This window comes from Somniosus microcephalus, chromosome 10 (assembly GCF_052327205.1).
Source record: "Somniosus microcephalus isolate GS21.2 chromosome 10, FLI_Smic_1.0, whole genome shotgun sequence".
NCBI lineage: Eukaryota > Metazoa > Chordata > Chondrichthyes > Squaliformes > Somniosidae > Somniosus > Somniosus microcephalus.
Window position 1 is genome coordinate 135669020 of NC_140996.1, and position 26376 is coordinate 135695395.

The following is a 26376-nucleotide window of genomic DNA, read 5'->3' on the forward strand; positions in this document are numbered from 1 at the left end:
AAATAGAGGGAGGCAAAGAAGTGTTGATTGAACATGAGAACGTGTTCAAGGAAGAACTTGGCACATTTAATGGCCCCCCAGCTAAGATTTATGTAGACAAGGAGGCACTGCCAAGGGTTTTTAAACAACGACCTGTGCCGTATGCCATGAAACCAAAGGTAGAGGTTGAGCTTGATTGTCTTTTGAGAGAGAACATACTGGAACCCGTGAAATGTTCAGAATGGGCAGCTCCCATTGTACCTGTTTTAAAACCGGACAATTCGGTAAGACTCTGTGGAGATTATAAATTGACAGTAAATAGGGTGTCTAAACTAGAACAGTATCCTATTCCCAAAACAGAGGATCTCTTTGCAAACCTGGCTGGAGGGAAGAAATTCACGAAGCTGGATATGAGTCATGCATACTTGCAGATTACACTAGATGAGGAATCCAAGGAGTATGTAACAATAAATACACACAAGGGTTTGTTTACCTATAACCGCTTACCATTCGGTGTCTCATCTAGTCCAGCTATTTTCCAGAGGACTATCGAGGGTGTACTGCAAGGGATCCCACATGTTTCAATCTATCTGGATGACATTCTGGTGACGGGAAGAACCGACCAGGAGCATCTGAGCACTCTGAGAGAGGTACTACAAAGATTGGATAAGGCTGGGTTACGGCTCAAGAGGAGTAAGTGCACTTTCCTGGGGAATGAGGCCATGTTCCTGGGACACAGAGTGGATGCCACCGGGCTCCATCCAATCAAGGAAAAGGTACAAGCACTGCAGGAGGCCCCAGCTCCTACCAATGTGACTGAGTTAAAAGCTTACCTGGGACTGCTAAACTATTATAACAGATTTTTACCAAACTTGGCAACAGTGTTAGCACCTCTTCACAAACTTCTGCACAAGGAGACACAGTGGCAGTGGGAAGAGGAACAGAGGGTTTCATTTGAACAGCCCAAGAAACTGATGCTGTCCTCGGATGTGCTGGTTCACTACAATGCAGAGAAATACATCATTCTCTCTTGTGATGCTTCACCTTATGGGGTGGGGGCGGTTCTTTCACACAGCTTGGAAGATGGAACAGAAAGACCAATAGGGTTTACGTCTCGAACTCTGACACCAGCGGAAAAAAACTATTCCCAGTTAGATAAAGAGGGGTTAGCAGTAATGTTTGGGTTACGGAGGTTTCACAAGTACATATATGGCAGGAAATTCACCATATGCACCGATCATAAACCTCTTCTATCTCTTTTTAATGAAATGAAAGCAGTACCATAGATGGTGTCACCCCGGATCCAGAGGTGGGCAGTGATGTTGAGGGCATATGAGTATGTCATCGTTTACAAGGCGGGCAAGTACCATGGGAACGCAGATGCCTTGAGCCGTCTTCCACTGCCAGGTACACCTATCTGTGCAGCTCCAGAGGACAGAGTTTTGATGTTGGAGGACACGGACACGGCAACTGTGACCGCTGAACAAGTAAGGACATGGACCGGTAAAGATCCAGTACTATCTAGAGCCCGAGAATATGTGATGAGGGGTTGCCCACAGCATCCGGAAGGGACTGATTTCATACCTTACAGTGTCAGGAAGACAGAGCTGGGTGTGCAGGATGGTTGCGTGTTGCGGGGAGCACGAGTGATTATTCCACAGCCAGCACAACAGTCTATCCTAGGGCAACTACATCAGTGTCATCCTGGAGTTTCGCGTATGAAAGCCTTGGCAAGGAGTTACTTGTGGTGGCCAAAGCTAGATGAGGAGATAGAAAATCTAGTCAAGACATGCAGCACTTGTCAAGTACATAGGAAGGCACCAGCAGCGGCTCCTCTCCACCCCTGGGAGTGGCCGGATAAACCATGGAGAAGATTACAAGTAGATTATGCGGGTCCATTCATGGGAAAGATGTTCCTCATAATCATGGATGCCCATTCCAAATGGATGGATGTTTATCCTGTAAATTCTGCTTCATCTACTGTTACTATAGACTGCCTGCGTAGGAGTTTTAGTAATCAAGGGCTACCGGAGATCGTAGTAAGTGACAATGCCACGTGTTTTGTGAGTACCGAAACAAAAGAGTTCATGAGAAACAATGGCATAGTGCACGTGACCTCAGCTCCATATCATCCGTCTTCAAATGGACTTGCAGAGAGAGCCGTACAAACATTTAAGGAGATGATGAAAAAAAGTGCGGAAGGGAGTTTGGCAGCCAAGGTGTCACAAGTTCTGTTCAGCTACAGGCTAGCACCTCAATCCACCACAGGACTCTCTCCTGCTGAGCTGTTGTTAGGACGTCGACTACGCTCCACTCTTGACCTGGTTCACCCAGATCTAAAAAGGAAGGTGGAAAACCGACAATCAAACAAAAGGAGAATCATGACAGAAAGACAAAGAGCCGCAGTTTTGGAGAAGGAGATGCGGTCCTTACCAGGAATTTCAGTTATGGTCCAAAATGGATTCCTGGCGTCATAGACTCAATGACCAGTCCAGTATCATATACGGTCATGGTGGGAACTGGTCAGGTAGTACACAGACATGTAGATCAGATACTGACCAGACCAGGGGAAATCGAAATGGAGGTTCCAGAGGAGATGTCGGAGGACAAGTTGGCCCCCAGTTATCCAAATGCATCGGTAGTACCACCACCACGAACAGAGCCAGTTCCACCTGGACCCCTTTGTCAAGAGGAAACCATCGTAGCAGAGTCAGATACTCTGAGTACTGCTCAGGAGCAGCAGGTGGCCCTACCACAACCAAGCAGGGAGTTGACTGTAAGACGGTCACCAAGGACTCACAAGCCACCAGAGAGATTGATAACGACCTGCTAGATTCGTTCAGTATGGACTATCATTAAAGGAGTTTCCTTATGGGACTTTTTAAGAATGTTGTTAAGAAATTAATGTTCAACTTAAGAGGGGAGGGATATAGTAATCTGGGATGTAATGTTTAAGTTATCCACCAGATGGAGCCAAATATTAAGGGTTCACATTCACCAGTATTTAAGGTAATGGGTCATGTATTCAATGTCCTGGTACACCAGTTAATACGGTAATGTGGCATTGCATTATGGGTATGACTCAGAGGTTGATCCTCCATCTTGTGCTCGTGCAATAAGAATTGTGCCTGGCCTCCAGCTTGTTAGAGATATGTTCCTCTGCTACACCGTGTAAATAAACAGTTGGGTTTTGTTCCTAATATCTCGCTTCTCTCAGTTTCTGACCTTACCACTTGGATATCACAGCGAGGTATCGTCATCCAAGTAGATGTCGCAGGAACCAGGATACCCATGCATCTGGTGCATCCGTGAGCATAGTACCGGAATCACTATATCGCGACAAGTTGCGTGATTATCGCTACGAAGCTACTCAGGAAAGCAAATCCCTGTAGTAGGAAGTATCGCCATACCAGTGAAATACAAGGATCAGTGTCAGAGCTTGCTTCTCATAGTAGTGGCAGGAGAGAAGCCTGCCTTGATCGGTAGAAATTGGTTGGGATCACTGAAGCTGGATTGGAATGAGATTTTTTGTGTGGAAGTGAAATTTGCATTGAAATATGATGTCATTAAGCAGTATCCGAAGGTGTTCAGTGAAATGGGCAGTCCGATCCAAGACTTCAAGGCGAGTGTTAGAGTGCAGAAGGACGCAAGACCAGTTTACTGCAAGCCACACCCGTACCATACACACGCAAGGAGAAAGTTGAGCAAGAACTCAAAAGACTAGACACTGAGACCATTATCTCTAAGGTATATCTGAGTAATTGGTTACACCCATTGTTGTTGTACCTAAGTCAGATGGTAAGGTAAGGTTGTGTGGTGATTATAAGGTAACCATAAACCAGGTTCTAGAGCGTACTCTACCCAATACATTGCCAAATGTGGAAGATTTGTTCACAACGCTGACAGGCGGCCAGATCTTTTCGAAGTTAAATCTAACAAACGCCTAACTACAACTTGAGTTAGATGAAGAGTCCAAGTCATGCTTGTCTATAAATACTCACCGAGGCCTATATCAGTTCAATAGGCTACCATTTGGAGTGTCATCTGCCCCTGACATATTCCAGGGGGCGATGAACCAAATTTTGCAAGGGATTGAAGGGATAGTGTGTTATTTGAATGACATACTCACTTCAGCACCAAACAGGCAAATCCATGATGAGGTGTTGAATGAAGTGCTCAAATGGCTAGAGAAGCACGGAGTATGAGTGACAGCTCACAAGTGTGAGTTGTTTCAAAACTCTAGTGGTGTACTTAGGGCATAGAGTAGACAAAGATGGTTTACATCCAACCAAGGGAATGCTGGATGGAATCAGAAATACACCCACTCCCAAGAATGTCTCTGAACTTCGATCATTTTTGGATCTTTGAATTACTACGGAAAGTTCCCACCAAACTTGGCTACATTGTTACATCCACTGAAAGCTGTTGAGAAAATAGGCCCCTTGGAAGTGGTCAAAAGAATGCGACACAGCATTCAAAGAATGTGAAAGCCAGTTAGTAGAGAGTACCATGTTTGTTCACTATGATGCATCTAAGGAGATCAAACTGGCGTGTGACGCCTCTCCGTACGGAGTTGGGGCAATGATCTCTCATGTATTAGATAGTCGGGAGGAGAGACCAATTGCTTTTGCTTCATGCACTCTCGGTGCCAGTGAGCGGAATTATGCGCAGATCGAAAGGGAAGCTTTGACATTGATTTTTGGGGTCAAGAAATTTCACAAATACTTGTTTGGTTGTAAGTTTACCATAGTTACTGACCATAAGCCCATGACAGCAATCCTCCATTCAAACTCTCCAGTTCCAACCTCAGCTGCAGCCTGAATGCAGAGATGGGCTTTGATTTTGTTAGCGTATATGTATGACAATGAGTACAGACGATCAGCTGATCACAGTAATGCTGATGCTATGTCCAGGTTGCCATCCCCATCACAAGTTACACCCAATAAGGAAGAAGTGTTCTATTTCTCATACATTGATAAGCTGCCAGTCACAGCTGAAGAGATTGTTAGGACAACCAAACTTGACCCAATTATGTCAAAGGTGTATGATTACATAGCAAAATGGATGGCCAAACCAAGTATCAGAGGAAGATATCTATCCATACTTCGTTCGTAGGAATAAATTGTCAGTGGATAAAGATTGTATCATGCGGGGAGCAAGAGTGGTTATCCCAAATGGGTTCAGGTCTAAATTGTTAGGAGATATTCATGACCAGCACCTGGGAATGTGCTTGACCAAGAGCTTTGCACACAGTTACTTATGGTGACCAGTTTAGATTAAGGGATAGAGTACATCTTCTTCTCCTTCTTAGGCAGTCCCTCGGAACCGAGGATGACTTGCTTCCACTTTAAAAATTAGTTCTCAGGTGACTGATGAGTCCAATGCAGGACCTACAGTCTCTGTCACAGGTGGGGCAGATGGTGGTTGAAGGGGCGGGTGGGTGGGGTTCTTGGGTTGACGTGCGCTCCTTGCGCTGCTTACACTTGGCTTCCGCTTGATCCCGGCGAAGAGACTCGAGGTATTCGGCGCCTTCTCGGATGCTTCTCCTCCACTTTGTGCGGCCTTGGGCCAGGGATTCCCAGGTGTCAGTGGGGATGTTGCACTTTTTCAAGGAGGCTTTGAGGGTGTCCTTGAAGCGTTTCCTCTGCCCACCTGGGGCTCTCTTGCCATGCCGGAGCTCCGAGTAGAGCGCTTGTTTTGGGAGTCTCGTATCGGGCATGCGGACGATGTGACCCGTCCATCGGAGCTGATCGAGCGTGGTCAAAGCTTCGATGCTGGGGATGTTGGCCTGAACAATAACACTGACGTTGGTGCGCCTACCCTACCAATGAGTTTGCAGGATCTTGCGGAGGCAGCATTGGTGGTACCTCTCCAATGCCTTGAGGTGCCTGCTGTACATGGTCCATGTCTCTGAGGCATACAGCAGGGCGGGTATCACTGCTGCTCTGTAGACCATGAGCTTAGTGCCGGGTTTGAGGTCCTGGTCTTCAAACACTCTCTTCCTCAGGCGGCCGAAGGCTGCACTGGCACACTGAAGGCGGCGTTGGACTTCGTCATCGACGCCGGCCCTTGTTGACAGTAGGCTCCCGAGGTATGGAAAGTGGTCCACGTTGTCTAGTTTAGATAAAGGTATAGAGTACATAGTCAGTCAGTGTACAACATGTCAATCGGTCAGCAAGAAACCACCATCAGTACTATTACAGTCATGGAAATAGCCTCCCAGAGTGTGGCAAAGGTTACATGTAGATTTTGCTGAGCTAGAAGGACAGCAATTGTTCATAGTGATAGATAGTCACTCGAAGTGGGTAGAGGTGTTTCCGATGTGGATAATAACAGCAAGCAAAACACTAGACAATTTGCGAAGATTGTTTTCTTCATATGGCCTCCCAGAAGAAATTGTGTCTGTTAACGGGCCGCAATTTTGTTCAGAAGAGTTCACACAGTTCATAATCAGAAACGGTGTGAAACATACCAAAGTTTCACCATACCACCCTGTTTCAAATGGTGCAGCAGAGCGCACAGTACAAATTGTCAAATGTGCCCTCACCAAACAAATGTTGGATTCAAATCCAAAGAAACGTCAGTTGTCGTTGGACCACAAACTGGCAAATTTTCAGATTACCTATCGGAATACTCCTCATACCACTACTGATAGAAAACCGGCAGAGTTGTTTCTCAAGCGACAGCCATGAACCAGGTTCTCGTTGTTAAAGCCAAACTTGGCACAGTCCGTAGAAGAGAAACAATCCAGGCAGAAAGAGAGTCATGATAAAGGTAGAGTTAGAGAGAGAATTGTGAAGTTGAACCAGAAGGTTAGAGTGAAGAACCATCACCATAAATGGTTAAAGTGGTTACCAGGAAGAGTAGTGAAAATATGTGGCCCTCACACATATTTGGACAAGATGTTTGATCATGGAAAGGTTAGGTTTGTTCACATTGATCATATCTTACCTACAGATGTGGAAGGAGTTGAAAGCTGGGATGATTCAGTTTATTCTGATGAGTCAGATAGTCTTGCTACAAGCAGAGTACCAGTAGCAAATCCTACATCAGATGTACCAGAAACCAGTCCAAGACAAAGTCAGAATTTAAGTCTGAGCCCGAGTCAGGCAGACAAACAGTCTGAAAGTGTAGCGAGTCCATGTGTAGATCAAAGTCAGCCCTTGGAGAAAAATTCTCCGCAGGCTCAGCCTAGAATGAATTAAAGTCCTGCAAGATCTGAAAGTTCTGTTCAAGAAAGAAGGTATCCTCTTCAAAATATAAAACCAGTGGTTAAGTTTAATCTGTAAATATGGAAAATAAATTCATATCTTTTGTTTGTGTTCTATAGTAGAATCTGGAAACATAAAATGGGTTCCATTTGAGAAATGTATACCAAGAGTTGTGTATACCATCCAAGTCATGTACAATGTGATTAACTTCTTCAATAACGAGGGAGAAGTATAATAGAGCCACTTGGTGGACTACTGATATATATAATAATAAAACCATATGCAGTACAGTTCTTACCGGAAGCCATGCTGTGCTGTTGTATAGAGATATCACAGCGGTCACGGACCGCCCTTCCAGAAGGCCGATTGAGTGGCTACCTTCTCCCTTGCTCCTGTTCCCCCTCCTCCTTCTCCTCCTCCTCCCCTTCCTCCTCTTCCTCTTTCTCCTCCTCCTCATCCTCCCCCTCCTCTCCTTCTTCCCCTCCTGAGGTGGTCCCGCAATCCCTGATGGCAAGGGCTGGGCCCTCACGATGGACAAGTTGTGGAGCATGCAGCAGACCACGACAAAATGGGACACCTGCTCCGGCGAGTACTGGAGGGCTCTTCCTGAGCGGTCTAGGCAGTGGAACTGTTGCTTGAGCACCCCGATGGTCTGCTCGATGATGTTCCTGGTGGCAGCATTGCTCTCATTATATGATTGCTGACCCAGAGTACTGGGGTTGCGGAGAGGAGTCATGAGCCAGGTGGAGAGCGGATAGCCGTTGTTTCCGACCAGCCAGCCACGAGCTTGAAGTGGCGGCTCGAAGAGTACTGGCACACCGGTCTGGCGCCGGATGAAGGCATTGTGGCTCCTGCCAGGATAGCGGGCATTCACATTGAGGATTCGCTGTCTGTGGTTGCACACCAACTGCACATTAAGTGAGAGATAGCCTTTGTGGTTACGGAAGACTTCAGGATTGCTATGTGGTGTCTGCAAAGCCACGTGAGTGCAGTCAGTGGCGCCCTGCACCATGGGGAAGCCCGCTATCCTGGCAAAGCCACATGCACATTCGGACTGCTTCTCTCTGGTGATGGAGAAGGAAATGTAGTCCCTTTTCCTACTTCCAGAGCGCCTCTGTGACCTCCCGGATGTAGCGATGGACAGCGAACTGCAAGATGTTCGCTATATCTCCTGTTGCAGACTGGAAGGAACCACTGGCGAAGAAATTGAGGGCGACGGTGACCTTGACTGCCACTGAAAGAGCTGTGGGCAACCCGATCTGAGGCTCCAGGTCTGGTTGCAGGAGGTGACAGAGTTCGGTGACCACATCCTTGCTGAAGCGGAGCCTTCGAATGCACTGCTCCTCGCTTAATTGAAGGTAGGAGAAGTGCTCTCGGAATACCCTTGAAGGGTAAAGCCTCCTGTTGAGAGCCCTGATGGCCCTCCTCCTCCCTCTGGCCACATCTTGTGATCTTTCTCACTGCCTGCGCTCCTTCTGCAATAGATCCTGGAGGGCGAGGTCAACTGCCAGTACAACCCCCATTAATGTAACGATGTTTAGCACTTTGAAATTTTGTCAGAATTAATGTAACAAATTTTTAGTAGCCACAACACTCCTGATACTAAAGAACCTTTAAATGACTGAATTAAACTCTTGTACAATCGCAAACTGACAAAGAAACAGTGAAACAGCACTAACCTGACAGCTGCGACTGATTCCTTTAAATAGCGCCCCTGGAACCGCCATCCGCCTACTTCACACCTACTCTTCCTGTTATTGCCAGGGCGAGGCGCTAAGGCAGGGGACGATAATCAATTTGACAGATCGGGCGTTAAGTGAGCATTGCACGCTCACTGACATCATGATCTGCCTGGCGCTAAAGCCCTAGGTGCTAACTGTTGGCGGCGGCGCTAAGGGGTGATTGGATTTGGTGTGCAGCGTTGGATTCACCTTGCCCCGGCGCTACTTCATTAGCATCCTGTTAGCGCCCCCACCAGGCGCTAACAAGAGGCGCTAACCAACAAAATTTCTTCCCCCATATTATCAATTTGGTTTTCAGTTAAATAACAAATACGACTTACATTTATATAGCACCTTTAACATAATAAAACACCCCAAGGCGCTTCTCAGGAGTGTTATAAAAAGAACATAATTGGACACCAAAAAGTTTGGTCGAAGAGGTAGGTTTTAAGGAGAGTCTTAAAGGGGGATAGAAAAGTAATTTGTCTCTGCACTTGGAGCTGTAACCACTGTAAATATTTGGATTAAAACAAACTTATATACCTGTTTTTTAAGTTCTGTGTAAGATATTGCCCCATATTTTCCCATCGGAGGCTTCCTGTGTGCGGAGGCCTCCGATCTGGAAAAATCTACGAACTTACCTGAGGGCTCCTGAGGTCCGGACACTTCCGATGCTGGGCCTCTCCAAACTCGAAATGCGCAGGGCCCATATATCCCAGAGGCGCATGCAGATCGCAAGCGTCCCCATGGGGCGCCAATAGGAGAAGGGACCTGTCAAATATATGAATGGAGATCACCCCAAAAACATTTTAAAACATTAAATACATTTTTAAAAAGCATCACTTTTTAAAAATTAGTTCAAATTAAAATAAATTAAATATTTTAATCAAAAATTTAATTAAAAAAAGACAATTACAATTTTTTACGGGGATAAAAATAAACTTACCTTTTTTAAAAGTATTTTTAAATGCTAAATGAGTGAATTTTTTTTTTTACTTTGTTTCAACTCTTGTGCTGGTAAAAGCAGGCCTTACACCTGCTTTTACCAGGCGTAAGATTTCTAAGGGTTTTCTGCGGGCGGAGGTTCTCCAGAAAGCGGAACTATCCGCCCGCGGAGGCCCTTCTCTAAGGCAGGCGTCCGATCTGTCAAGAACACGCCGGTTTTCAGCGCATGCGCTTGGCATTTCTGCTGTCCCTATGGGTGTGTACACAGCCCGTACACACCCATAGGTATCGGAATATATGGCCCAGTATTTAAATGGTATCTTACCCTGAATATGAATGGTATACACTCTTATACAACTACATCTTCAGAATACTATGGCCCTTTTATAACTGCACATACCAGTTGGGAGTGGTTCCTCACTTTAGGGTGGTGTGAGCTGGCACCATTAAATTGTGGTACTGGCTGTGCACCTCTCTGGTCTGTCTTTGGAGCACTATGCATGTGTGCTTACAAGCATATGCAGAGCTGAGCTAGCCAGCATTGAAATACTAATTAAATTATTCATCGTGCAAAGAGCTGATTAACTGAAGCTTAGAAGTTTAGAGGTCACTTTGCATGTACAGTATACTGTAACTGGTGTGAGACTGTCCCCTCAAGGTGGTCTCACACAGCTTGCCAGAGTTTACTGGGGTGTCAGGTCAGCGATTTCACTCTTTAACTATACTGTAGTTTTTGTGTCAATGCTTTGCTATTGACATAGCCTTCTTTGTTTAATCAAAAGCCTTGCCAGAGGTCTACAAGATAGTTGGTTTCTGTTACTTGGGGGCTATTCCTGTATCATCCAGAAAAATAATTTGAAGTGCATTGATGTAAGAAAAAGGAGTCTTACCATCAAGTAACTTTAAAGTAAGCTTTAAGTAACTTATAAACACACTATATACAAGAGAGGTCTTTACCATGCCTCTGGTAGAAGCCTCTTACAATACTGAACAGACCAGTATTTATACCAGTCCAACAGGAAGTGACATATGACAGGAAGTGAGGTATGTACACAGTTCATAGTTCACAGTTCACAGGAAGTGATGACATAACTTCCCAGAAGTTATTATTATTATCACATGCATTTTTCACAATGTAGTAGCACTGTCAGACAAAGTCTGTTTAAGTTCAGCCTAATGTGTTACAAGTTGTTTGTGAAATTGAATTAGGTATAAATGTATCTGCACAAAGGGCACCATGCAGATGTGTACAACCACCTGTGTACTTCTGTAACTATTTATTGGCAACCAGTTTGATTGGCACATGGGGAGAAATTCATCAGAGATGTTCCTGTGGAACTCCAGATGCAGCTTGATAAACTGCAAGTAAAGGTCAGAAGCGTTTCATGGACATCATAGCCAAGATTTTCTGGGGTGTCAGCGGGCGGGATCGGTGGCGGGTCAGGTGGGAAAATGTTTTTTTTTGCCAGCAGGTCGGGAACCCACTGCAAGGCGCCTTTCCAAATGTTGGGTCTGCCAGTGCTGAGCAGACCCAACAGGCAGCGGCAGGTGACCCAGTTAAACTCATTAGCATCTAGTTGACAGATGATTAACAGGCTTTTTTAACTTACCTTTTGACTTTAACTGCATGACTACGGGAACCACACTGTTCTGGCACCACGGCTGTCAACCTGAGGCGGGAGTTTAATGGCCATTTCTCCAGTTGATTACTTGACAGCTTCAAATGTACAGTAAAAGCTCCCTCCTGACAAATCATCACTTTCCTCAGCCACAAGCTGTTTCTCAGTCCATTTCCAGCACAGATTCTGCAGGCTTTCTACTTTCCACTCTCCATCCACTCTCACCTCATTGGAAGAACTCGCTCACCATTGACAGAATGCTGTCATCGCTACTTCACCTGCCATCTCTTCCATCAACATGGGTGCCCTTCATACTGTTTCACCTTGGTCCTCAGAATCCGACCACGATCAGCCCCAACACCAGCAGCACCAGGCACACCAGCAGCACCAACAACAACACCAACCTTCTCCGCAATCACCTGATGCTGCACAGGACACAGGGCATCTGCACCCAAGCACATTGCTGCCCAGGAGACCAGGGTTGGTCTCACCATGGCCAGATTTACTTCACTTGATGCTGTACACCCTGGCTGCCACATGATGCGCCAGGTTGGCACCACCCCAAACCAACACCATAAAGCATCCCTACAATGACCAAGCCATTCCTTTCACACTCATCACCTTTGCAGCGGGCACTGTTATGTCTCACCATTCACTGCAACTCACTAAGCCATTTCCAAAGGTGCACACAAATCTGTCCAAGAATGGAAAGTGTTGAAAATAAAAGGTTTCAATGTTTGACAGCAAATTAACACAAACTTTACATGAACATTGGATAAAACACCCAAGTGGCTACCCTTGTCTGTTGTTAGTTGGTATGATTGCACTAGAATGAGGGTGAGTGTGAGGGGTGGCTAGTGAGATGTGGATGTGATACTGTAGATAGAGAGAGAGGGATGGATGGAGGTGCAAGGTAAGTTGGTGTGAGTAATGATATGCAGGAGTAGGGTAGGGAAGGCAGGGTGATGGGGATGTAATGAGAGGCACAGCAGGATGAAGGTGAGTGTGGCTTTTTACTAATGTTTCATGATCTAATGAGATCATTGAAAGGTTTGCGCCACTGCACCCAGGCCCTCCTGACGACATCTCTGCTTGTGACCTCCTCTGCAATGTGCAACCAGGCTGTTTTGGTCTCCTGGGGAGAATGTCAAAAGAAAGTTGGCCATGGTCCCTTTAAAGAAACCGGCTGATGACATGTCATGAATTACGTCACTAGACCCGCTTCCTTTAATTGGACTGGGAAATGCACTGGGTGGGCTTAACAAGCCCTAGCAACGGAAATTCATTTTCCAGAATGGGATGGAGTCAGCAGTGGAGCTGCGACCCGCCACCGGCCCCGTGACCCGCCACCGGCCCCGGCCGCACCGGACCCGCTGAGGTAAGGAAAATCTCGGCCCATATGTTAGGATAGATGCTGATGCCGTCTCAGTCTCAGACTTATGCCTCGTGTTATGACATCACTCTTGCCTCTGGTTATTAGGTTTATCCCAGTGATGTCCAAGCCCAGCTGCTTGACTTGACTGACATGGAAGGACAACCATATGATATGGAACTTGAAGATGCTGTGAACTTTAAAGAAGGCACAGAATCCCATCAGGTCAGTCCCAACTTTGGTCAGTGTAAGGGGAAGAGGTGTTGCTCCTGAACCTCTAAAAATCATCTGACCTCTTCCAGTTATTGAGACCATCTTCAAATAGATAAGGCTTCAGACCTGGCCACCCAATAGACAGTAAAACCTCTCTACAGTAGGCCTTCCAATAAATAATAATATGGAGTATTTATCCTTTCCTAAAGACTAACATAATGATTTCATAATATGGAAATTTTTCCTGTTGGGCTAGTCATAGATCAAGGCAAGACAATTTCCTTTTAGTTTAAAAATTACCAGAATTTAATTAACCAGCATTTGGCTCTCTTTAAATTGATTTCACTAGAGCTAACAGTTGGAGCTTCCAGATGAAAGGGGAAAAATAAAGGAAGAACCTGAAATCATATAACACCTTTTACGAACTCTGGAAATCCAAAAGCACTCTACAGCCAATGAAGTACTTCTTGAAGTAGTAAACACAGCAGCCAATTTGTGCACAGTAAGGTCCCACAAAAGACAATGAGATTAATGAGCAAATAATCTGTTTTAGTTATGTTGGTTGAGGGATAAATATTGGCTAGGACACAGGGTGAATACCCAATCTCTTCTTTGAATAGTACCAGGAGATATTTTACATCCACCTGAGAGAGTAGACTTGGTTTAATGTCTCCTCTGAAAGACTGGGTCAGGGTTAGGGAGGGGATAGACTTGGTGGCAAGAGTACAGAACTTATGGCAGGGGTTGAAGGCAATAGCTTCAGTCTTCCCAATGTTTAACTGGAAGAAATTGCAGCTCATTCAAGATTGGATATTAAGCAAGCAACCTGGCAGCACATGTCTTCGGATGATGTTGCCAAGGGGCAGCATGGAAAGGAAGAAATGGAGGGTGCCAAGGATGGATCCTGGGGAGGACTCCAGAGGTGGGAAGAGAAGCCACTGCTAGAGATGTTCTGGCTACGATCGGTTAGGTATGAGCAATGTTCCCTTTAATTGTTTTTTGGGTTCGCGGCTTCTTTAAGGGGCTGCACGGCCTATTCAACATACCATGCATGTGCAGTTTTTCCTATTTAAAAGCCAGTGAGCCGGCTGCGCCTGCAGAGCGCTGCATGGCCACGCAGCTTAAGGAGAACATTGGGTATGAGTGGAACTAAGTAAGGGCAGTCCCATGGAGGTGGACAACGGAGGAGAGGGTTGTGTGATCTAATGTATCAAAGCTTGCAAAGACGTCAAGAGGATAAGGGAGAGATAATGCACTATAGTCATAGTCATAGATACTGTTGTTTATGACTTTGGTTAAGGCAGTTTTGCTGCTATGGGAAAGGTGGATACCCGATTGGAGGGATTCAGGCAGGGAATTGTTGGAGAGGTGAACATAGATCAGGGAGGCAACAACACATTCCAGGATCTTGAAGAAGAAAGGGTGGTTGGAGATGGGGTGGTAGTTATTGAGGACAATGTTGTCGAAGGTGGGTTTTTTGAGGAGAGAGAGAGCGAAAAATGAAGGTTCAGAGCTAAAGTGAGGAGAGGAATAGAGGAGAGATTTGGCTTAGTGGGCGAGGGGGTGGGGAAGCAGCAGAGGCAGCTGAAAAGATGATCTCTCTTGAAAATGAAGAAACACATGAACCACCCTTGTTGTTAAGGGTGAGGATGGAGGGGGCAGGTGAGAGGGGTTTAAGGAGGTTGGTAGTAGTAGAGAAATGGAGCCTGGAGTTATCTATGCCTTCCAGGATGGTCCTAGAGTGGTGGGCTGTTTCAGTAGAGTGGAGCGAAGCCCGATAGGGCGTTATGTAGTCAGGCCATATCTGGTGATGGATGGTTAAGCTAGTCATGCATCAAGTACATTCAAGTTTGCGCCCTTGAATTTGAGAGAACAAAGATGGGGCCCATACCGGGGAGCTACCGGGATGGGAACCAGTGAAAGCTTTGTTTATGCCAAAGGCAGTAAAGGTGGAGATGAGGAAATAGTTCAGCAAATCAACAGGTTAGGCAGTATTGAGAGCAAGAGTGTGGTTGTAAGTGATGTAGGGAGACTATTTTTGGGGTGAATACAGAAAGATGTGGGGTTTAAGGAAGGTATGGGGATCTGGGTGGTGAAGGATACAGGGAAATGATTAAAGATGGCCCTGTAGGTGATTGAGACCACATAAGCTGGCAAGGTTGAAGGGATTGCCATTCATATAGACAGGAGTGTTTATATAGAGGGAGAGGTCTAGAGAGGACAGGAGAACAGTGAATTTGGAGAAGTGAGGGCAAAGGGAGCTGAGTTGGAGATTGGCATCACCTAGGTTGAGGACTGGCTTTTGTGCAGAGGCTGAGGGAAGAAAGAAGGGAGACTATCTTGGGGAGAAGCTCAGTGTTGATTTAAAATAAGGTGAGGAGTGGAACAGAGTGAGGTGGAGGATAAGGTGCCAGAAAGGTAAGGGCAGAATCTGAGGTGTGACTTGTTGATCAGGGCCATGCTGCCACAGTGGTAGTTTGTGCATGATGTGTGGTATACGGTAGTAAGTTGGGGAGGCATTGGTAATGGCAAGGTGCCACTACCTGTGAACAAAGAAACCATGATAGAACTCAAAGTGGATACATTACTGATCCCAGATGGCATGCACTCTAGGCTATTGAAAAAGTTAAAGAGGAGATGGCAAAGGCTCTGACCACAATTTTTCACTCCACCTTAGATATGCAAGTTGTGTCAGGGGACTGGAGGGTAGCCAATGTAACACTTCTATTAACCTTTATTCATCATGACATTTCTGCAGCTACCGATCTGCTAAATCATACAGTTTCCTCCACCTTTGATGCCCTGTCCCCATTACTCTCTTGCACCCTAGTCATTCCCCCTGATAGACCCCTCATCTGCACTCCCTTATGTCCAAGGTACGCAGATTTGAATGTCTATGGCGGACAACTGGTTTAACCATTTATCATCAGATCTGCTTGGACCACATAAAGCACTATCGGGTCCTGCTTTCCATTGCTAAAACTGTTCACTATTCAACGATCATCCTGGAATACAAGGGTAACCCCCAGCTTCTCTTCTCCACCACAAACCGTCTTCTTAAACCACCTTCCTGTGCTTTCCTTCAGCCCCCATACCAATAAAAACTGCGAGGAGCTCAAGGACTTTTTTGCCACAAAGATTGAGACCATCTGTTCAGCAGCCTCTGCCGCTTCCCTCCCTTCCCCTAGCCCACCGGGCCAAATTTCCCCTAATGTTCCCTGCTGCCCTAGCCCTGAACTCGTATCTTTCTCTAGATTCTATCCCATCTCCTGCCGTGCTCTCTCTGAGCTCATCTTGTCTATCAGACCCACCTCCTGCTCCCTCAACCTTATTCCCACCAAATTGTTGACCACCCAACTTCCCTCCTGGCCCGCATGTTAGCTGATGTTAACGGTTCTCTCTCCTCAGGTACTGTCTTCCTCCCCTTCAAATCTGCCGTCATTACCTCTCTCTTCAAAAAACCCACCCTTGACTCTACTGTCCTTGCAAACTACCGCCTCATCTCCAACCTCCCTTTTCTCTCCAAAGTCCTTGAATGTGTTGTCGCCTCCCAAATATGTGCCCATCTTTCACCCAATTCCATGTTTGAATCCCTCCAATCAGGTTTCTGCCTCTGCCACAGTACTGAAATGACCCTTATCAAAGTCACAAATTACATTCTATGTGTCCATGGTAAACTATCCCAACTCATTGTTCTCGACCTACCTGCAACCTGCATCGCAGTTGACTACACCATTCTCCTCTAACACCCCTCCTCCGTCGTCCAGATGGGTGGAACTGCCCTTGCCTGGTTCCATTCTTACCTATTGAATCGTAGCCAGAGAATCACGTGCAATGGTTTCTTTTCCCACTCCTGCACCGTTTCCTCTGGAGGCCCCCAAGAATCTATCCTTGGCCCCCTTCTATTTCTCATCCACATGCTGCCCCTCGGCGACATCATCCGATAACACAACATCAGATTCCACATGTACGCTGACGACACTCAGCTCTATCTTTCCACCACCTCTCTTGACCCCTCCACTGTCTCTGATTTGTCACACTGGTTGTCCAACATCCAACATTGGATGAGCAGAAATTTCCTCCAACTAAATATTGGGACGATTGAAGCCATTGTCTTTGGTCCCTGCCACAAACTCCGTTCCCTGACCACCGTTGCCTTCCCTCTCCCTGGCAACTGTCTGACGCTGAGCCAGAAGATTCGCGACCTTGGTGTTGTGACATGAGCTTCCAACCACATATCTGCTTCATCACCAAGACTGCCTACTTCCACTTCCGTGACATCGCCTACTCCGACCCTGCCTCAGCTCATCTGCTGTTGAAACCCTCATCCGTGCCTTTGTTACCTCTAGACTTGACTATTCCCATCTTCCACTCTACATAAACTTATGGCTTATCCAAAACTCTGCTGCCCGTATCGTAACTCGCACCAAGTCTTGTTCACCCATTACTCCTGTGCTTGCTGACCTACACTGGCTCCTGGTTTGATAACGCCTCAATTTTAAAATCCTTATCCTTGTTTTCAAATCCCTCCATGGCCTCACCCCTCCCTATCTCTGTAACCTCCTCCAGCCCTACAAACCTTTGAGATCTCTGCGCTCCTCCAATTCTGGCATCTTGCGCATCCGCGATTTTAATTGCTCCACTATTGGCAGCTGTGCGTTCAGCTGCCTTGGCCCAAGCTCAGGAATTCCCTTCCTAAGCCTCTCTGCCTCGCTACCTCTCTTTCCTTTAAGATGCACCTTAAAACCAACGCTCTTGTTAAGCACCTTGGGATGCTTTACTACGTTAAAGGCACTATTTAAATGCAAGTTGTTGTTCTGTTCAAGAAGAAAGAGTAGGATAAACTGGATAACCACAGAACAGTTAGTTGTAGTTAAAATCCATAAGTTGAGATAAAGATTAGTAAGGATTTAGAAATGTATGGGTTAATGAATGACAGCCAGCATGGATTTGATAAAGGCAAGTTGTGTTTGCTAAATACAACAGTGTTTTGAAGATAGATAAAGGGAATGTAGTAGATGTAATGCATATTGATGTTCCGAAGCATTTGATAAGGCCTTTCACAATAGGCATGTTAAAAAAATTCAGGCATATATGGTACAAAAGGAAATGTTGGTTGACAGGAAGCAAATGGTTAGCTTTAATGGGTGTTGCTTAGATTGGAAAAGGGCTGGAATTAACATATTCCCAGGTGGATGCTTGGTCCACTTTTGTTCTTGATATGTTAATTATTTGGATTTGGGCATAGTGAACAAGATATAAAAATTTGTGGACAACTCAAAAGTTCAGTGCAATTTAATGCGGATAAATGTGAAGTAATATATTTTGGGAAGAAAAACTAAGATGTGGATGAACATTAAGTACAAGAGCAAAGAGAAATTGATACATTTCTAAGAGACAATGATTAGGCCACGATTAAAATATGGATGTAGTTTTGCACATACAGTAAGGACATTAAAGCCCTGAGAAAATGCTGGTCTGATCCCAGAGTTGAGAAACTATAGTTATGAGGAGAGAGTAGGAGAAAATTTAATAGTGTTTTTTAAAATTAGGAAGAGTTTTGAAAAGGTGAATAGGAAAGACTATTTTCTTTGTTTGGAGAGTTGCTGCTGAGGATTCATCAATTACTAGAGTGAGGAGAGAAGTCAGGAGAAATTTCTTTACATATAGGACAAGAAATTGGGCTTGTTAGCGCCTATTTTTTGGGTGCTCCGAGTGGCACGAATCGCAAGGACGCCATATTGGTGCAGGCGTTAGTGCACGCGCAGTGAACATCCACCAGAAGTATGCCGTGCAGGCAGATCATGACGTCAATCAGCATACAATGCTGAGTTGACGCCAGCGGTGTCATTATGGAGCTTAACGCTCCAGTCAACGCCCTCTCTTAACCTCGTACTCCTGTTCAGCAGCAGGAAAGACCCACCACCAGTGCCATTTAAAGGGATCATCAACTACTTACAGGTTAGTTGCTGGCTGATTTCTTCTGGCTGTTGCTATGATTCTACAAGTTATGCAAAAATCTACAGGGAGTGGTGTGGCAGATTGCTGACTTCAAACCAGTTGCTCCCAGACTTGGATGCACTAGTAGGCATTCTACGTGTAATACAGCATAACTTGGAGAATGAACAGAGGCCACACAGAGCAGGACAAACTGCTGGAAAAGGGAAGAGGAAGAAGGGGAGAAGGGCTCTCAGCAGGAGGCCATATCCACCCAGGGTGATCAGGGAGCAATTTTTCTACCTGAACCTCAGTGAGGAACAATATGTGAGATGTCTGCACTTCAGTAAGGAAACTGAAATCTGTCACCTGCTGCAGCCATAACTGCAACCTCGAAGCAGGGCGAGGATTGTGTAGTGGCGCTTCTTAGATTCCAAACAGGCAGCCACTGAGCTGTGGGGTTTTTAACAACGAGTAGACGCGTGTCGAAATAAAACGTTCCCAAACGTAGCTTTGTCTTTTAAACTGTTTACTATAACACTTAACAAACGGAATTACAAAGCAAACACGTATAAACGAACACGGTCAAAAACTGTACTGCTCCAAACCTCACAGCTTCTGCCTCCTTCAACCACGTGCAGTTTAAACTGTAAAATGGCTGCACCCATGTGTGGCTTAGGGACTGTTCCATTATGGCAAGAATGAAGGGGGTGTCTCGGACTATACTACTGGAGCAAGAAAATAGGGGGTTTCTTAATACAATAAGTCGGTCAGGTAAATTAGCTGTATTATGCCATTTAACCACTATTTTAAAGTATTTTCTTAAGCTTTTATGGCTCTTACAGATTGCATTACCAGTGGCTGTGAAGGTGACCGTGGTGATGAACATTTATGTCTCCTTCCAAGCTGGAGATATTTGCAATATCATAACAGTTTACCGTCCACTGTTGCGTATGAGAGGTCAGTGAGGCTCTTTATTCAAAGAGAGCTGACTACATTTCATTCTCACTTGTCAGAGACAAGCAGGCGGAGCGAGCATGTGGCTTCGCTAGCATTGCAGGCTTCCCCATGGTGCAGAGTGCGATTGACTGCACACACTTCACTTTGCGGGCATGTCAACTCTGCACTATACTGGAACCGAAAGGGATTTCACTCCCTCAATGTCCAGCTGGCATGTGACCATAGGCAGCGAATCATGCAGATCAATGCCCAGTATCCTGGCAGCAGTCATGATGCCTTCATTCTGCGGCAGTCTGCTGTGCCAGCTGCATTTCAGCCACCACGGCAAACCAAAGCGTGGCTACTGGGTGACGAGGGCTATCCACTGATAACTTGGCTGATGACTCACGTGCACAGCATGCATACAATGAAATCTATGCTACTACACAAAATGTGATAGAGCAGACCGTTGGTGTGCTGAAACAATGCTTTTGCTGCCTGGACCGTTCTGGAGGAGCCCTGCAGAACTTGGCAGAGTGGGTGTCAAGATTTGTGGTGGTTTTCTGCATGCTGCACAACCTCGCCATCATGAGGGAACAGCCCTTGCCACCAGCTATATGGTGAGCAGCTGAGGAGCAGGAGTATGTGGAGGAGGAGGAGGAGGAAGAGGAAGTGTGGAGGCAACCTAGACAGCCCCTTCCTGCCCGGGCTGTCCATGAAGAAGTCATATGAGTACGGTACCAGTAACCGCAACCCCAATTCCCTATTCACCAGCAGTACCACACCTTACCTTCCTTCTGTCACTGACCATCAAAGCATCCACTTGGCCACAATGCAAAAATAAAAGCCACCACAAAATAAACATTCCAAACCAAATGAATAAATCAAAGCTTGCCGTATTGCATACAAAAGACAACTAATCACCCTTGTGCATTCCCTTAGTATCTGTCTTCCATGTGTCTTTCCCTGTCCTAGTGCTCCTACGCAGTGCTACCCCAGTGGCTGCAGCATGGCTGGTGGAAGGCTGCTGACTTTCAGTGGAGGAGACTGGCCTTGGAGGATGACCTCGAGCAGCGCTGGGCCTAGAAGGCCCAGATGTGGACTGCACCATCTCGGCAAGGTCGGCTGTAGTATGGGCTGGATGGCCGACAGGCAACAGCAAGGGCACTGGCGGAGTGGCAGGGGTGGGAGGACGATGCTGTCTTCCTGAGAGAGGACTGCAGGTTCATGCTCCATGGAGCCACTACCACTCCCCCGGGGCGGCTCCTCAGCAATCCTAATAATCAGTTGGAGGACAGATTGCTGGACTGCTGTGGCACTCTGCAAGCCCCTTTGCACACTGTAATACACAGCCATGATGGCAGCAGCCTGAGCTTGCATGGCAGCAAGCTGACCTTGCATAACAGCAGTCTGAGCTTCTACTGCAGCACTCAGATCTTGGGTGGCTGCTGATTTGTTCTGCAATGGAAGCTGTGACATCGGTCATCAGACACTGCATCATGGTTGGGTCCACAGGTGTGCGAATGGAGCTGACCACCACTTCTTTGCTGGAAGGAATGGACTCCAAGCTCTGCGCAAAATCCTGTGCCATGTTGGTGCCATCCTCCATGTTCCTTGACATTGATTGCAAGCTTTCTGCAGGCTTCCCAATGCACCAAGCATTTTGTTGTGCATGCCCATCAGAGTTCTTCTGTAGAATAGCAAAATACTGCGGATGCTGGAAATCTGAAATAACAGGCTGCCCCATCGAAATCCTCATCTGAATCTTCTGCAGTGGAACCCATGTGCGGCCTCATTCTCTGGCGTACTGGTATCTTGCCTTGGCTACAGCCCACCTGTGCCCGGTGTCTCACCACGTGCAGATCCCGCCTCTAATCTATCCTCTAAGATATGCTTTGTGTCAGTATCTGAGCTGGTGGCTGTGAGTGTGAAATCAAGTGCTGGTGCTGTGTTTTCATCAGCACTCTCTTATTGTGCCTCCCTGCCTGGCCAGGTTGCACCTCTTGGGTATCTGAAAGGAAAAAGGCACAAGGGTAAGGTTGTGATGCAGGGGTGGTGGGTAGGCGGTGGGGGAAGTAAGAGGTGCATGCTTATACCATCTGCAGCTTGTAAATCAGAAGAGAGTGTGAGATGAGGGGGAAGTGGGATGTGAGAAGGAGGGTTAAGTATGAGGATACCATCATCTTCGATGGTTTCAGCCCTGCCGCTGGCCACGGCCTCAGCAATGGCCATCCCTGTAATGCCAGCACCATCTCCTCTATGGGGATTTGGACATGCAGACACGCCTGTCCCACTCTGATTAGCTCCTGCTGCCTCTGGTTGTGTGCCAACTTGCCCTGCAAAAGAGAGAGAAGTGTATCAGTGAATGTCATGCAACCTATATGGCTGTCATGATGGAATAGCTGGCAGTGTGCGCAACCTTTGAGATGTGGGTGTGAGGCTTATAGCAGTGCTGAGCGTGTGAGGCTGAGGTGAAGCATATGAATGTTAAGTATGAGGCCTGATTGATAGAAATTGTTGGTAGGTGACTGATGAGGTGTGGCGATTTGAGCAGTGGCTGAGGCTACTGGTGCAGTTGGTAGGATATGACATTTGCAGATGCATTCACGAACCGTGACCACTCGTGTGAGCTGATTGAACTTCTTGCGGCACTGCATCCAGGTCCTCAGGACTTCACTCCTTTCATTGACCTCCACAGCTATCTGCTCCCACTGCATTTTTACCATGTGTCTGGAGGGCCTCCTTCCCCCTGTGGATACAGGAGATCTCTCCTCCTTTCTACCTCCTCTCACCCCTGTTGTGCCATTCCTCACTATTTCCCAGGTCAGATTCTCTTCAACCACAACTCCCAGCAGCTGCTCCAGCCACAATGCACCTCCCCTTTAAGAGGTGCAGTCTAGCTTTAAGCAGTGCAGGCTTGTTTTAAGTAGTGCTAGAAAGTTACAATATTAGCCCCCTGCTGATGTGTCCAGCCAATGAATGGCACGGTTAGCGCTGGCTGGACGCAAAAATCATGATAATGAGCAGGCAGCATGAAGTTGGCATGCTGCCTGCATTTCAATCAGTGGGCGCAGGTTAATCGTGCATCGCAATCTCCGCACCCGTTTTAGGGGGGCTATACAATTTAGCCCCCACAGTGTTGCTGGAGCATGAGGGAGTAGTTAAGGAAAAGAATCATTGGTTCTTTTAATGGAAAAATGGGTGGTGGATAAGTATTTGAAGCAGATTAAGGTACGGGGCTAAGGACAGAGCAGGGCAGTAGGATTAGTTTTGGATTGCTAAAGCGAAGAGCTAGCACAGACATGCTGGGTCAAATGGTTTGCTCCTGTGATGTAAACTAATATGGTTCTATGAGTTAACAGGAACTGAAGCTCTGGGTATAGAAGAGAGTTGACGGCCTAATAAAGAAAATAAATAAAAACAGAAAATACTAGCAACGCTCAGCAGGTCAGGCAGCATCTGTGGAGAGAGAAACAGAGTTAACAGGCTGAATTTTAACTCCCAAAAACAGGTTGGTTGATGTTGGGTCAGAGGTTAAATTTCAGAAAATCTTAGACAGGACCCCAACACACCTCAAACCCGCCCACTTCCTCACGAGAGGCGAGATGGTTATTTAAATATTATAGTAAGGCTGCCTGCCTTCACTTAACAGTCATTCTATTTTTAACTCATGTCGGCTGGGTTTCCCAGGCCTCAGGAAACCCGACAGCTGAAATGAGGCAAGATGGGTTGAATCCATGAGGTAAGTGCCTTTACAGCATTGCTTGTGGCTAGGAGGATCAGGAGTGTTTCCTGTAGGCCCAACAAGATACTCAGTAAACTGCCCCCACCCGCCACAATCTGTCTGCTCCCCCCCACCCCCACCATTGGGCCCCCCGACCATCATCTGCTCCCCTCAACCACCATTGGAACTCCCCCCACCCCACTCACGCAATCGGGACTCCCCCTCCGCCCCCCCCACCCCCAACCATGTGATTGGGAATCCTCACAATCTCTCCCACTACACCTGCCAGATCTCCTTGGCTGTGGCCTTTTGCTGCAGGCTTCCTTGCCAAACAGACCTCCAGCCTGTCAATCAGGCTGCCGGTGGACAGAAAAAATTTGAAGAAGCCCTGCAGTTAGAAACTGCAGGATATTCAGGAAACCTGTTCTTCCAGGTTTCCCGACCTCAAAACAGCCCCCATCCCCATACTGCCTAACCCTTGGCACAATACCTCTGAGGTTGTTGATTCAGTGAACCATTTCCTCATCTCCACCTTGGCTGCCTTTGGCCCAAGCAAAACCTTCACTGTCTCCCACTCCCTGGTATGGCCCCCATCTTTGTGTTCTCAAGTTCAAGAGGTGCAGCCTACCCTGCCTGAACTAAGCTCCCCTCCGGTTAAAAAGCCAGGACCATTTAGTATACACCAACTGGCCAACCATTCATTAGCCCCATCTATCGAAGTAAATCAGTAAACACAACTTCACAATCTTTATCTTTAAATTTTGAGGCAATACATTTGAAATATTGTTAAGGGCTTCTACCCTTCACATTGACTTAAAATTTCAGCTATATTCTCATTTTCAAACCTATTTTATTTCACACCTGACCCCACAGATTTACATACATCTCCCCTCTCCTTTTTTGTTTTGTAGAAGGGACCACATTCAAAACATTAACTTGTCAGTTCACTCTACAGATGCTAACAAAACAAGATAATCTGGCTAGAAATTATGAGGATTTGTAGTATAGATCTAACAACGAGGGTCTGTTACCAGTGCAAGATAAAGATGAAGAAAAGTAGGGCAATAATATGATGATGGGTGACTTCAATCAACCTCGTGTGAACTGAGAAGCCCAAATTCAGTACAAAATATTAAGGGCTTGTTTTCCTTTGTTGCTTGCAAGTAACACAGATGATATTCGTAATTTAGAAATAGTGCTACCTTTGGGAACTTCTGTTCACAACATGCCTTTAAAAATTCAAGCCACAAAGGAATGAGAGAGGAATTAAAATTAAATACAAAGAAATTAACTGAGAAGTACTGCGGAAGGATATTGAGGAACAATGGAGCATTTTTAAAAGTATAATGTTGAATGTACTGGATAGATATATACCCAAATGAATTAAATGTTAGCTACATGAACTCCCAGAATGGATGAATAGGGCAGTTAAAATGCATATTGGAAAAAAAACAGAATGTATAAAGCCTTTAAGGAAAAAGGAGGCAGGTGAAAATTAGGAGGAATACAGGAATATGTAAATATAGCTTTAAAAAGATGTTTCCGGTGCAAAAGGACACTGGACATAACAATAGCTAAGCAAAATAGGTATTGACTAAATCGTTGAACACAAAGACGATTCCACTTATCGCAATACGTCAAGTATCCTAGAGGATGTTGAGGTCAATATGGCAGAGGTGTGGACAAGTTAAATGGATTGAAGACAAAGCAATCTAATAAACCTAATAACTCTACTCAAGAGTATTAAAGGAGACCCGGGAGGTACTTGGTGGTGCATTGGCTTTCATCGGAAAGATGTTGAAGTTCCACATGACTAGAAGGAGGCAAATGTAATACGTATATTTTAAAAAGACTACAAACGTGATACTGGCAACTATAGGCCTATTGGCTTAACTTGTGTATGAGACAAAATAATGGAAAGTGTTATAAGGGGTAGGCTGGAGGAGTACAATTAAAGCAATAAACTGATGATAAATAGCCAATTTAGCTTTAAGAGAAAAAGATCATGCTGACAAACTACTTTGAAGATGTCACAAGTTAAAATAGACAGTGAAATTCTCTGATATATTTTATTTGGCCTAGAAATTCCTCGTTGTAGCGCCAGCCGTTAAGGGCGGTTTTGTTGAAAAGTGGCGGCTACCTCGCTTCCACCCGCTTCCGGCACGGGACTTGGCGGCCGCCATTTTGGTGAGGGTCATAGCGCTGCTGTTGCCAGCGCTGGCCTCTCAAATTTAAATGAGCAAATCATGACGTCAATCGGCGCTATTTTGGAAATTCTTGCACGTCATAACGCTCTGTCCTTAATACGCACTGAAAAACGTGCGTGAAGCAGCCCTGCAGAGACACTGTCAGCGCTTCTTAAAGGGACATACACATCTTTCAAGAAAGTTTGGATTTTAGCTTTTGGACTTTTAAAAAATGTTTTATTGAAGTACTGGCTAGGTGCAATACATTTAAAAAGTTGTTAAAGTTTGCAGAGAATGCTGCTGGATGCTTCCAAGGCTTTGGATGGTAAAGGAAGGCCTCTGAGAAGACAGAAAATGCTGGAAATATTCAGCAGGTCAGGCAGCATCTGCAGAGAGAGAAACAGAGTTAACATTTCAGGTTGAGATGCTGCCTGAGGGCTCAGCTATGCCCTTGCCAAGAATGGCCAGGACAGTCTCCTCCAAGGGAGTGAGGTGAAGCTAGGAATGTGAGGTGTGTCTTGTGTTTGATA

At 46.0% G+C, this 26376-nt stretch overlaps 1 protein-coding gene across 10 annotated transcripts in view; it reads left to right on the forward strand.

Annotated features, from left to right (window-relative positions):
• dlg2 (discs, large homolog 2 (Drosophila)) overlaps positions 1 to 26376 on the forward strand; it is a 1642261-nt gene that overhangs the window by 620592 nt on the left and 995293 nt on the right. For 7 of the 10 annotated variants that reach the window (XR_015079731.1, XM_085998865.1, XM_085998867.1 and 4 more), the window contains one exon: positions 12956 to 13072. The exons of the other annotated variants lie outside the window; for them this stretch is intronic. Coding sequence is in view for 6 of the 7 variants with exons in the window: in XM_085998865.1 (XP_085854991.1) it covers positions 12956 to 13072 (117 nt within the window). In the remaining variant the exon portion in view is untranslated. The remainder of the gene's footprint in view (positions 1 to 12955; positions 13073 to 26376) is intronic. 10 annotated transcript variants of the gene reach the window in all.